Source organism: Oncorhynchus mykiss, chromosome 2, assembly GCF_057628025.1.
Source record: "Oncorhynchus mykiss isolate SJ-2025 chromosome 2, ASM5762802v1, whole genome shotgun sequence".
Lineage (NCBI taxonomy): Eukaryota > Metazoa > Chordata > Actinopteri > Salmoniformes > Salmonidae > Oncorhynchus > Oncorhynchus mykiss.
In genome coordinates this window covers 90,770,873-90,783,720 of record NC_143023.1, presented here as the reverse complement: position 1 = coordinate 90,783,720, position 12,848 = coordinate 90,770,873, and the positions used below count along the sequence as shown (strand labels likewise).

Sequence of the window (12,848 nt, the reverse complement as noted above, 5' to 3'; positions counted from 1 at the left end):
CCTTACAGTATCATAGACACAATGTCCTGGGATTTCCTATGATCTTCTGTGTAGAAGAACCCCTTACAGTATCATAGACACAATGTCCTGGGATTTCCTATGATCTTCTGTGTAGAAGAACCCCTTACAATATCATAGACACAATGTCCTGGGATTTCCTATGATCTTCTGTGTAGAAGAACCCCTTACAGTATCATAGACACAATGTCCTGGGATTTCCTATGATCTTCTGTGTAGAAGAACCCCTTACAATATCATAGACACAATGTCCTGGGATTTCCTATGATCTTCTGTGTAGAAGAACCCCTTAGAGTATCATAGACACAATGTCCTGGGATTTCCTATGATCTTCTGTGTAGAAGAACCCCTTACAGTATCATAGACACAATGTCCTGGGATTTCCTATGATCTTCTGTGTAGAAGAACCCATTACAGTATCATAGACACAATGTCCTGAGATTTCCTATGATCTTCTGTGTAGAAGAACCCCTTACAGTATCATAGACACAATGTCCTGGGATTTCCTATGATCTTCTGTGTAGAAGAACCTCTTACAGTATCATAGACACAATGTCCTGGGATTTCCTATGATCTTCTGTGTAGAAGAACCTCTTACAGTATCATAGACACAATGTCCTGGGATTTCCTATGTTGTTCTGTTGAAGAACCCCTTACAGTATCATAGACACAATGTCCTGGGATTTCCTATGATCTTCTGTGTAGAAGAACCTCTTACAGTATCATAGACACAATGTCCTGGGATTTCCTATGATCTTCTGTGTAGAAGAACCCCTTACAGTATCATAGACACAATGTCCTGGGATTTCCTATGATCTTCTGTGTAGAAGAACCCCTTACAGTATCATAGACACAATGTTCTGGGATTTCCTATGATCTTCTGTGTAGAAGAACCCCTTACAGTATCATAGACACAATGTCCTGGGATTTCCTATGTTGTTCTGTTGAAGAACCCCTTACAGTATCATAGACACAATGTCCTGGGATTTCCTATGATCTTCTGTGTAGAAGAACCCCTTACAGTATCATAGACACAATGTCCTGGGATTTCCTATGATCTTCTGTGTAGAAGAACCCCTTACAATATCATAGACACAATGTCCTGGGATTTCCTATGATCTTCTGTGTAGAAGAACCCCTTACAGTATCATAGACACAATGTCCTGGGATTTCCTATGATCTTCTGTGTAGAAGAACCCCTTACAATATCATAGACACAATGTCCTGGGATTTCCTATGATCTTCTGTGTAGAAGAACCCCTTAGAGTATCATAGACACAATGTCCTGGGATTTCCTATGATCTTCTGTGTAGAAGAACCCCTTACAGTATCATAGACACAATGTCCTGGGATTTCCTATGATCTTCTGTGTAGAAGAACCCATTACAGTATCATAGACACAATGTCCTGAGATTTCCTATGATCTTCTGTGTAGAAGAACCCCTTACAGTATCATAGACACAATGTCCTGGGATTTCCTATGATCTTCTGTGTAGAAGAACCTCTTACAGTATCATAGACACAATGTCCTGGGATTTCCTATGATCTTCTGTGTAGAAGAACCCCTTACAGTATCATAGACACAATGTCCTGGGATTTCCTATGATCTTCTGTGTAGAAGAACCCCTTACAGTATCATAGACACAATGTCCTGGGATTTCCTATGTTGTTCTGTTGAAGAACCCCTTACAGTATCATAGACACAATGTCCTGGGATTTCCTATGATCTTCTGTGTAGAAGAACCCCTTACAGTATCATAGACACAATGTCCTGGGATTTCCTATGATCTTCTGTGTAGAAGAACCTCTTACAGTATTATAGACACAATGTCCTGGGATTTCCTATGATCTTCTGTGTAGAAGAACCCCTTACAGTATCATAGACACAATGTCCTGGGATTTCCTATGATCTTCTGTGTAGAAGAACCCCTTACAGTATCATAGACACAATGTCCTGGGATTTCCTATGATCTTCTGTGTAGAAGAACCTCTTACAGTATTATAGACACTATGTCCTGGGATTTCCTATGATCTTCTGTGTAGAAGAACCCCTTACAGTATCATAGACACAATGTCCTGGGATTTCCTATGATCTTCTGTGTAGAAGAACCTCTTACAGTATCATAGACACTATGTCCTGGGATTTCCTATGATCTTCTGTGTAGAAGAACCCCTTACAGTATCATAGACACAATGTCCTGGGATTTCCTATGATCTTCTGTGTAGAAGAACCCCTTACAGTATCATAGACACAATGTCCTGGGATTTCCTATGATCTTCTGTGTAGAAGAACCTCTTGCTGTGAAAAAGTATTTGCCCCATTCTGATTTTCTCTGTTTTTGCATATTTTTATGATACTAAATGTTGTCAGATCTTCAACCAAAACCTAATATTAGATCAAACGAACCTGAGTTTACAAATATCAACAACAATAAATATATATATTTTTAAATGTAATTAACAAAGTTATGGAACACTCAATTCCCCTGGGTGAAAAAGTCATTTCCCACATACGCTCAATAACCAGTTGTGCCACCTTTAGGTGCAATGACAGCAACCAAATGCTTCCTGTTGATCAGTCTCTCACATCGCTGTGGAGGAGTTTTGGCCCACTCTTGCATGTAGAACTGCTTTAACTCAGCAACATTTGTGGGTTGTCAAATATGAACTGCTTGTTTTAAGTCCTGCCACAACATCTCAATTGGGATTAGGTCTGAACTATGACTAGGCCATTCCAAAACTTCAAATGTGTTGCTTTTTAACCATTTTCATGTAGACTTGATTGTGTGTTTTTAATCATTGTTTTGCTGCATGACCCAGCTGTGCTTCAGCTCACAAACGGATGGCCTGACATTCTCCTGTAGAATTCTCTGATACAGAGCAGAATTCATGGTTCTTCTATTAAGGCAAATCATCCAGGTCCTGAGGCAGCAAAACATCCCCAAACCATCACACTACCACCACCATGCTTGACCGTTGGTATGAGGTTTTTACTTTGGAATGCAGTGTTTAGTTTTCGCCAGACATAATGGGACCCATATCATCCAAGAATTTGACTCAAGATTGCAAAAACACGCGGGGAAGCACCTGGATGATCATCAAGACTCTTGGAAGAATGTTCTATGGACAGATGAGTCGAAAGTATAACTTTTTTTTTTGCAGCTCAAACCATTCTGACTACAGACGTTTTTGTAAAATATAACCGGCCCCTGGCTTCTTCGGGGTCCACCCTTGTCTCACAAACATCAGATGCAGAAGAAATAGAAGAAAAAGACTAATCCAATGGTACAACCCAGAAGTCTGTAGCTCAAGCAAACAATGTTTAAAATGTATAAAATTCTTAAATCACTCCGGCACAATGGTGGTACTTATTAATTAAGATATGGGCTGTTTCCTGTACATTATGTTTTTTACCTTTGAGGAATGGTGACATCAAATATGGGGTGACTTCGAAGTGAGTAAGGAAAGGCAGAGCAGGAGTGGCATGAGATGGGGACTTACAGTATATGACTGCTAGGAACCAGCATGCAGAACTATTTCCAAGAAATGCTAGATGGGAAATGGTTATAAGAGGGAGACTTAACTGTAGACTAAGATATATACAGTGGGGCAAAAAAGTATTTAGTCAGCCACCAATTGTGCAAGTTCTCCCACTTAAAAAGATGAGAGAGGCCTGTAATTTTCATCATAGCTACACTTCAACTATGACAGACAAAATGAGGGAAAAAAAACAGAAAATCACATTGTAGGATTTGTAATGAATTTATTTGCAAATTATGGTGGAAAATAAGTATTTGGTCACCTACAAACAAGCAAGAATTCTGGCTCTCACAGACCTGTAACTTCTTCTTTAAGAGGCTCCTTTGTCCTCCACTTGTTACATGTATTAATGGCACCTGTTTGAACTTGTTATCAGTATAAAAGACACCTGTCCTCAACCTCAAACAGTCACACTCCAAACTCCACTATGGCCAAGACCAAAGAGCTGTCAAAGGACACCAGGAATTTTTTTTTAGACCTGCACCAGGCTGGGAAGACTGAATCTGCAATAGGTAAGCAGCTTGGTTTGAAGAAATCAACTGTGGGAGGAATTATTAGGAAATGGAAGACATACCAGACCACTGATAATCTCCCTCGATCTGGGGCTCCATGCAAGATCTCACCCCGTGGGGTCAAAATGATCACAAGAACGGTGAGCAAAAATCCCAGAACCACACGGGGGGACCTAGTGAATGACCTGCAGAGAGCTGGGACCAAAGTAACAAAGCCTACCATCATTAACACACTACGCCGTCAGGGACTCAAATCCTGCAGTGCCAGACGTGTCCCCCTGCTTAAGCCAGTACATGTCCAGGCCTGTCTGAAGTTTGCTGGAGAGCATTTGGATGATCCAGAAGAAGATTGGGAGAATGTCATATGGTCAGATGAAACCAAAATATAACTTTTTGGTAAAAACAACTTGTCGTGTTTGGAGGACAAAGAATGCTGAGTTGCATCCAAAGAACACCATACCTACTGTGAAGCATGGGGGTGGAAACATCATGCTTTGGGGCTGTTTTTCTGCAAAGGGACCAGGACGACTGATCCATGTAAAGGAAAGAATGAATGGGGCCATGTATCGTGAGATTTTGAGTGAAAACCTCCTTCCATCAGCAAGGGCATTGAAGATGAAACGTGGCTGGGTCTTTCAGCATGAAATGATCCCAAACACACCGCCCGGGCAACGAAGGAGTGGCTTCGTAAGCATTTCAAGGTCCTGGAGTGGCCTAGCCAGTCTCCAGATCTCAACCCCATAGAAAATATTTGGAGGGAGTTGAAAGTCCGTGTTGCCCAGCAACAGCCCCAAAACATCACTGCTCTAGAGGAGATCTGCATGGAGGAATGGGCCAAAATACCAGCAACAGTGTGTGAAGACCTTGTGAAGACCTACAGAAAGCGTTTGACCTCTGTCATTGCCAACAAAGGGTATATAACAAAGTATTGAGATAAACTTTTGTTATTGACCAAATACTTATTTTCCACCATAATTTGCAAATACATTCATTAAAAATCCTACAATGTGATTTTCTGGATTTTTTTTCTCATTTTGTCTGTCATAGTTGAAGTGTACCTATGATGAAAATTACAGGCTTCTCTCATCTTTTTAAGTGGTGGCTGACTAAATACTTTTTTGCCCCACTGTATATACAGGGGAAGAGGAAGTAGGTAAAGGATGTACATTTACATTTTAGTCATTTAGCAGACAATCTTATCCAGAGCAACTTACAGTGTATTCATCTCAAGGTAGCTAGGTGAGACAATCACATATTACAGTCGTAGTAAGTCCATGTTTCCTCAATAAAGTAGATGTCTGGTTCACAGCAGGTTTTGGGTCCATCACATTTAAATTCAGTCAATTCAGGAAATAAATTGACATTCAAATTCCAATTTTCCTCTAAGCTTCTTAATTTTCAATTGGAAGGGGGATTTCAGTTCACTTCCTGAATTAACTAAATTAAAATGAAATTGAGCCCAACCCTGGTGGTTAATACAGGGTACAACCTGCACTGTGTTGTTCCCTTACCTGGAAGCCCAGCAGGATGCAGAGATACCATGGTGGCCTATCATTGATGGAGTAGACCAGGTCCAGGCCTTTGTTCTGGTCCTCCTGACCTTCTTCCAGACCCTCCGTGTGAGCCCCATCCATGTCAATCCTCTCTGACTGACCACTGTCTGGGCCCTGTGGAGGAAAACTGTCTTTAGAGGGGAAGTTGAAATGTGCGGTTTTGTTCGTTGTTCCATATAGTTCAGAGCCTAAAATTGACAATCTACAGTTGAAACATTAACGAACTGTCTCCCACCACTATTTCGGTAAAAAGCTGAGGGGTGGGGCTGGAGAAATGATACCACTCTCAAATTCATAGACACAGCTATGGGTGTAAGGACTGACCATCAATGATATCAAAATGATAGTTTTAACTACGTTTTGAGGCTATATGGTGTTTGTTTATATTTACAAATATTTGAGTAAAACGCGCTTATATTTTGGTATTTCTAAGTTAAATTCTTCAAGAATCAATACAATACTGTACATACTTACATAAGCTTACATGCTTTGACATACATTTTGTGACCTACAAATAACCCTCTGAGGCTACCCGTCAAGCTAGAAAAATAGACATCAAAGTAAATTATTATTATTATCATAAGAAATTCCCAAAACAATCTAAAAATGTACAATTCTTGATGAATTAGTTCACTGACCATTCACTTCCATGACGCCATACAGTACAGTATACTTCAGCAATAAGGCCAGAGGAGGTGTGGTATATGGCCTATATACCATGGCTAAGGGTGTTCTTACGCACAACGCAACGCGGAGTGCCTGGACCCAGCCCTTAGCCGTGGTATATTGGCCATATATCACAAACCCCCTCGGTGCCTTATTGCTATTATAAACTGGTTACCGATGTAATTAGAGCAGTAAATATAAATGTTTTGTCATACCAGGGGTATACCTGGTATACTGTACCACGGCTGTCAGCCTATCAGCATTCAGAGCTCGAACCACCCAGTTTATAATCTTACATATACCATTTCCTGGAGAAGAAAAGTTAACGAGAAAAGTATAGCCCTCTTCAAAGACTAAGAATCATTTTTAAAGTAAAACATATATCTCAAGATACAGTTTTTAGTGGTTTTCTGAGAAAAACAGAAACAGTCCTACGACAACCACACAGGATTGTGTTACCTCCCTTTAACATTCTTCTCTGATGTCAAATTCATTCTAAAAGAACAGTATGCCAAAGACTAAAAGAGAAAACAAGAAACATCTGCCTGTGAAGGAAGTCTAAGTGGTATTCCTACTATCCCAAAATATTTGTATTTTACCACAAAGAAAAAGGGTATGTCTAATATGTGCTAGTGCTACTGTGTAATGGCCACAGTGCTTGTTTAATCATTGAAATGACCCGTAGGAATCCATATCCATGTCACTATTATGGCCTGAGCTATGGAGCCCATCTTCTGTCCCATGTACCCTGTGACCGTGAAAGGGAAATCTATACGGAGTCTGATGGGAGCATGTGATTGGCGATATGGTAGAAAATGGCACCGGTGTGGGCAGCTAGTAATCCATTCTGACAGTAAACAAGGCCATATAACCCACCGAAGCTACTTCAAACCAGTCAGTGTCCTAAAGATAAAGAGGTCAGGTACATGTTAACACGTATCCCACAAGATGTATTACCTTCCCTATGCTCTGTGTGTTCTTCCGCAATGTTTTAACTAATTCAATATGGATTAAATCTTGTTTAAAAAGCTCAGTCTTTGTTGACTGAGCTCAAGTAATGTTAGCAATGTTTAATCGGGCAAGAAGTTGATTTGACCAATTATACAGTAGCAGGTATAGATATTCCTTGCATTCTAGAGACACGCACATGATAACGCTTATGTTCAGTCATACACCTTATTTGTGTCTACAAACACCTGTATCTACAAACAGCTGTTACATCTTCTTTTGTAACTATTGCTAACATAGCTACCTTCATCATGATGCCTAATCTCTCTTTGAGGTAAATGATACGTATCAAATGTGTGGTATGAATATGTTTTCACTGGCAAGAGGTGGAGAGGAAGCAGGTGCTGTATTGGGGAAAAAGGTTCAAGCAGAAATGGATAGCAATGTGTTCAACAGGTACAGAAATCTTACAACTGTCACAAGAAAAGCCTTAAAACCACTCTGAAAGCCTTTAATCTGAGAACAGTACCTCTGATGCTTCATCACATGAACACAGTTAAAGAATTCAACAGGATTTCTCAGAACCAATCCATGTGTCTTTGCTTGTTTGAGCCACAAAAGGTAGACTTATCCAACAGCTGGTTTCAGCGGGATGCTCAGGCTACGATCTGCTAATCTTTTGCTGCCACCTAATGGATTTCCCTTCCACCTCCACCATGTGGCCATCCCAAAACCAGGGATGGGCAACTCCAGTCCTCAGGGGCCGGAGTGGTGTCACACTTTTTCCCCATCACTAGCAAATACAGCTGATTAAACTAATTGCATTTTAAACTGAAGATCTTGATTAGATGATTATTGGAGTCAGGTCTGCTAGATGGGGCTGGGGAAAAAGTGTGACTCCAATCAGGCCAACGAGGATTGGAGGTGCCCATCCCTGCCATAGACATTGATAGAAATGTTCTAATAGCTTGGTAGAAGGGAGTTTTTCACTGCACGTGGGTGTGTAGCCTACTGTACAGCATGACATGAGCATAATGACCCTCTAATCTCGAATCATAACCATGTGCCTTCCCACTAGAACTTCCTTCACTTCCCTCATTCCATTTTAGAAGTATAAGAGTCCAGAGTCTTGGCAATCAGTTACTAATTTGCCACATTACTAACACAACCAACTGTGGCTTTTCAACAACCTCAATAACCATATATGGGCAAATTACACTACATGACCAAAAGTATGTGGACACCTGTTCATCGCACATCTCATTCCAAAATCATGGGCATTAATATGAAGTTGATCCCCCCTTTGCTGCTATAACAGCCTTCACTCTTCTGGGAAGGCTTTCCACTAGATGTTGGAACATTACTGCGAGGACTTGATTCCGTTCAGCCACAAGAGCATTAGCGAGGTCGGGCAATGAATCGGCCAACAGGTGTTTGATGGGGTCAGTGATCTGTGCAGGCCAATCAATTTCTTCCAAACTGATCTCAACAAATAATTTCTGTATGGACCTCATTGTATACTGTAGCGTTAAGATTTCCCTTAACTGGAACTAAGGGGCCTTGCCCGAACCATGAAAAACAGACCCAGACCATTATTCCTCCTCCACCAAACTTTACAGATGGCACTGTGCATTGGGGCAGGTAGCATGTCCTAGCATCCTCCAAACCCAGATTTGTCTGTCGGACTGCCAGATGGTGAAGAGTGATTAATTAATCCAGAGAATGCATTTCCACTGCTCCAGAGTCCAATGGTGGTGAGTTTTACACCACTCCAGCCAACGCTTGCCATTGCACATGGTGATCTTAGGCTTGTGTTCAGCTGCTCGGCCATGGACAACCATTTCATGAAGCTCCCGATAAACAGTTATATATCTGACGTTACTATGACGGTGCCACGTTGAAAGTCACAGAGCTCTGGCCATTCTACTGCCAATATCTGTCTTTGGAGATTGCATGGCTGTGTGCTCAATTGTATACACCTGTCAGCAACGGGTGTGGCGGAAATATTTTAATCCACTAATTTGAAGGGGTGTCCACATACTTTTGTATATATAGTGTATTATGGATATTTCTCTTTTTTAAGTAGACAACATCACTTCCATTTCTGAGCACAGTATTTAGTGCAGATCAGATGTGGAATGCAACATTTACATTCATGTTTAATGCATCATGCTGTTGCTGAATTGATACTGAATACACCATATTTGTTATTTCAAAACTTGGGGACTTGGGGACTTGGAGTCTGTCCCCCGGACCATTTAGCTCTAAATGCTGGGATCTATCTCGGACACACAAGCTGTTGGTTCAGATACTTTCCACTTGTTGTCATGAAGTCGGAAAAACATTCCAAACCTTAATTTAAACATTATCTCCAGACAGTCATGGACTCTAGTCATGGTCTCAATGTTTATCTTTTACACTTGTGAGACATTTTTACTCTGTGAGATTTTGATCCTGGTAAAAAATATTTGACCAAATGTTATTTATTCACAGCAAAGAGCAAAAGTCATTGTTGGAAATACTGCAGTGGAGATACAGTGTAGGAATTAAAAAACATTCTTCAACGTATACATTTCTTTCTTTTTTTTACTCAGATAATTGTAAAATAATGTGCTATTCATGATTTAGCTGATTTGATTTGACAATGTTAATGTGTGGTACCTGGTCTTAGGGTTATTAACGGTGGGATTTGCCTGTTCTTGGCATTTTCCCAACTCAATGTGCTGGGAAAATACCACGAGATGAAGAAAGATGTATAACACTGCAGTTTAGTCCACGCATACATTTATCATGAACGTTTGCTTTGGCTCAGCCAATTGTTGCTATTTAGATTTTATGCAGGTAGCTGTTATTTTAGTTGTCTTGTTAGGTTGAGGAGAAATATGCTTGGAGGGGTGAAAATAAATACAGTCTCAATCCAGCTGTGTACACTAAGCGCTCCATTCAGTCTGAAATAAATACAAATTGTAATTCAGCAACATATACTTTAGCTCCATAACTATAATGCATTTTTAAGCGATTGCAAAACATTTTAAGACTTGTTTGTCATAAGTACGCACAGTACAACCACTTTATCATGTCTTATTATCATCTTATAATTCAGCAATAAGGCCTGAGGGATGTGGTATATGGCCAATATACCATGGCTAAGAGGCTGTTCTTATGCACAATGCAACGTGGAGTGCCTGGACACAGCCCTTAGCCGTGGAATATTGGCCATATACCACAATAGCCTTACTGCTATTATAAACTGGTTACCAACATAATTAGAGCAGTAAAAATAAATGTTTTGTCATCGATGCCTTTGTAGCGTGAATGGAGAAGTTTTTATGTGCGAACCGGTCCACAGGGGATACCAGTGTATAGCCGGCTGCATGTATTTCCCTTGGACGTTAAGATGAAACAATTCAATATCACAAGCTGCCGGCCTTAGGGTTAATTATAAGGATGATTATAAACTAGGTGGTTCGAGCCCTGAATGCTGATTGGCTGACAGCTACTAGCATGGTGGTGGAAAATGGTGTTTCATAAAGAAAGTATGCATATTTTCCCAGTTTTTCCCTTCTCCTCGCCATTAAATTGAGGAAAGGAAATGAACTCCTTTGCAGCCTGAATGGAGAAGGTTTTATGTACGAAACGGTTACCGGTGCATGCATTCGCTTTGGACGGTAAGATGAAACCACTCAATATAGCTATCTGATGGCCTTTTGTGTACCTTATAATCATCCTTATTGTCATCTTAATTCATCCTGGCTAACTGCTTTTCTGAGTCACTTTTCTAGACATTGATTACCATTAAGGCTTTGCAGTGGGAGAGAAAACGTACGCATGTAATTAAATAAAAAGGCCAATTGTATGGAGAGAATATTTCAATGATTCCTTATGAGTCAAACAAACAGTTTATAGGTTAGAACTGTGTTATTACCATTTTAATGTCATTTCTTGTCATATCTATATATATATATATATATGTTGGTTTTGGATTGCATGACTGTATTTGATAACAACATATCTATGCTACATGCTGTGGTATCAAACAATGTCTTCCATTGAGCTACCCAGTCTGTTCAGTATGCTCTGGGAAAATTACATTCCACAGTAGCTTAAATTCAGCTCTAGTTTCTAAGATGAATAACTCAGCCCTTTGTTTTTCTCCTGCACCGAAGTAAACCAGCATGAATGCATTGGGAAAAAGTTCCCACATCCCACTAAAATTGTGTTCAATTGAGACCCAACTTCATGAAATTCAGCTTAAGAAACCAAAGATTTCAAGGAACCAATGAACACTGAACTGAAGGCATTCACATACATTTGAGATTCTGTGATACTAAAGGCAGTGTGATTTGGCAGTTCTTCAGTTGTTTTGAGAGAGTGACGCAGCACTTACCCCAAAGGCAGGGTTGACCGTCCCCTGATCGCTCAATCCTATCTCAACTTTCGGGTCCTGGGTAAGATGCATGCTGGTGCGTAGGCACAGAGACAGTGGTGGCTGGACGCTGAGGCTCACAGGGACCCCTCAAACTTCTCCACACACTACACACTCACTGGAAAACTCAGAGAAACTCTGGACCTTAGGAAAGCATGAAGAGTCCCGTCATGTTGTCAAGGGAACCAAAGTTGAATCACTAGCAAAAAGTTGTTGTATAATCCCTCCAAACTATTTGTTGTTTTAGCCTATGACCTTTTGTCATGTGTCTATTGTGATGTTGTAATGAGTAATATTTGATATATATGCATATTATATACACCTCACATGTGGCTATTCAATTAATATGTTAACAAAGTCTATTAAATTAAGAATCTGACTCCACCAGATGATCTATCATTATGCAAGAGACTGTAGTTCAGTGACAGTAATAGGCAATCAAGAAATGTCTGAGAATGGAATTCTAAATACAAGTATATTTAATTCATTTGTAAATTGAATGATTACATTTACAAGGCATAAAGCTGAAGTTACAAAGCATTAATTAACAAGCATTACAAAGCATTATTCTAAGCATGACCAGAGTGGGAGAGAGACAAAGAAGCCAAGGCCCATAGCTCATGGGAGAGGGAGAAAGAAAGAAAGAGTATCTCACCACAGCAGTTCAGGAACAAAAAAAGAGAAAGATACAATGAATCTGAGACCCCTTTACAACATCTGAGTTGTTGACCAACAGCATTACTGTAAAGTTAACCTCCAATCAGATATGAGACGTACAGACCTGTAAAGACAACATAACCTTTGCTACCCAGAGGTGTTACAATGGGGGTTGGTGAGATCAACACTGAGGAATCCTTGCACACAGTTGATAAGAGTCACTTCGGGGGCTGGGCTGTGTGATATATTTGCAGACCAAACCCCTTCCTTTAATTCATTGATGTGAGATGATGATACACTATACACAGGCACATGCTAACACGTGCCGGAGAGCACACACACACACACACACACACACACACACAAGCATGCACACAACACAAGCAGGAGCACACACGCAGTCTTGTACAACTTGTACAACTAACTTTATGGACACACACAATTTAATCCCATTTAAAAAACCTATTTTTCCTAACCCTTCTTACCCTAATTCTAACACTAATTCTAACCCTAACCCTAATTATAACA

At 40.3% G+C, this 12,848-nt stretch overlaps 1 protein-coding gene across 1 annotated transcript in view; it reads right to left on the bottom strand.

Annotated features, from left to right (window-relative positions):
• The window catches only part of si:dkey-106n21.1 (solute carrier family 23 member 2), an 81,984-nt gene extending 69,432 nt beyond the window's left edge, over positions 1–12,552 (bottom strand). Inside the window, exons 1-3 of the mRNA XM_021576696.3 lie at positions 12,445–12,552; positions 11,625–11,807; positions 5,582–5,737 (exon numbers count right to left, since the gene is read on the bottom strand). Of these exons, the coding sequence (XP_021432371.1) occupies positions 5,582–5,737; positions 11,625–11,696 (228 nt within the window). The 5' untranslated portion in view covers positions 11,697–11,807; positions 12,445–12,552. The remainder of the gene's footprint in view (positions 1–5,581; positions 5,738–11,624; positions 11,808–12,444) is intronic.
• Between the last annotated feature and the right edge of the window lie 296 nt (positions 12,553–12,848).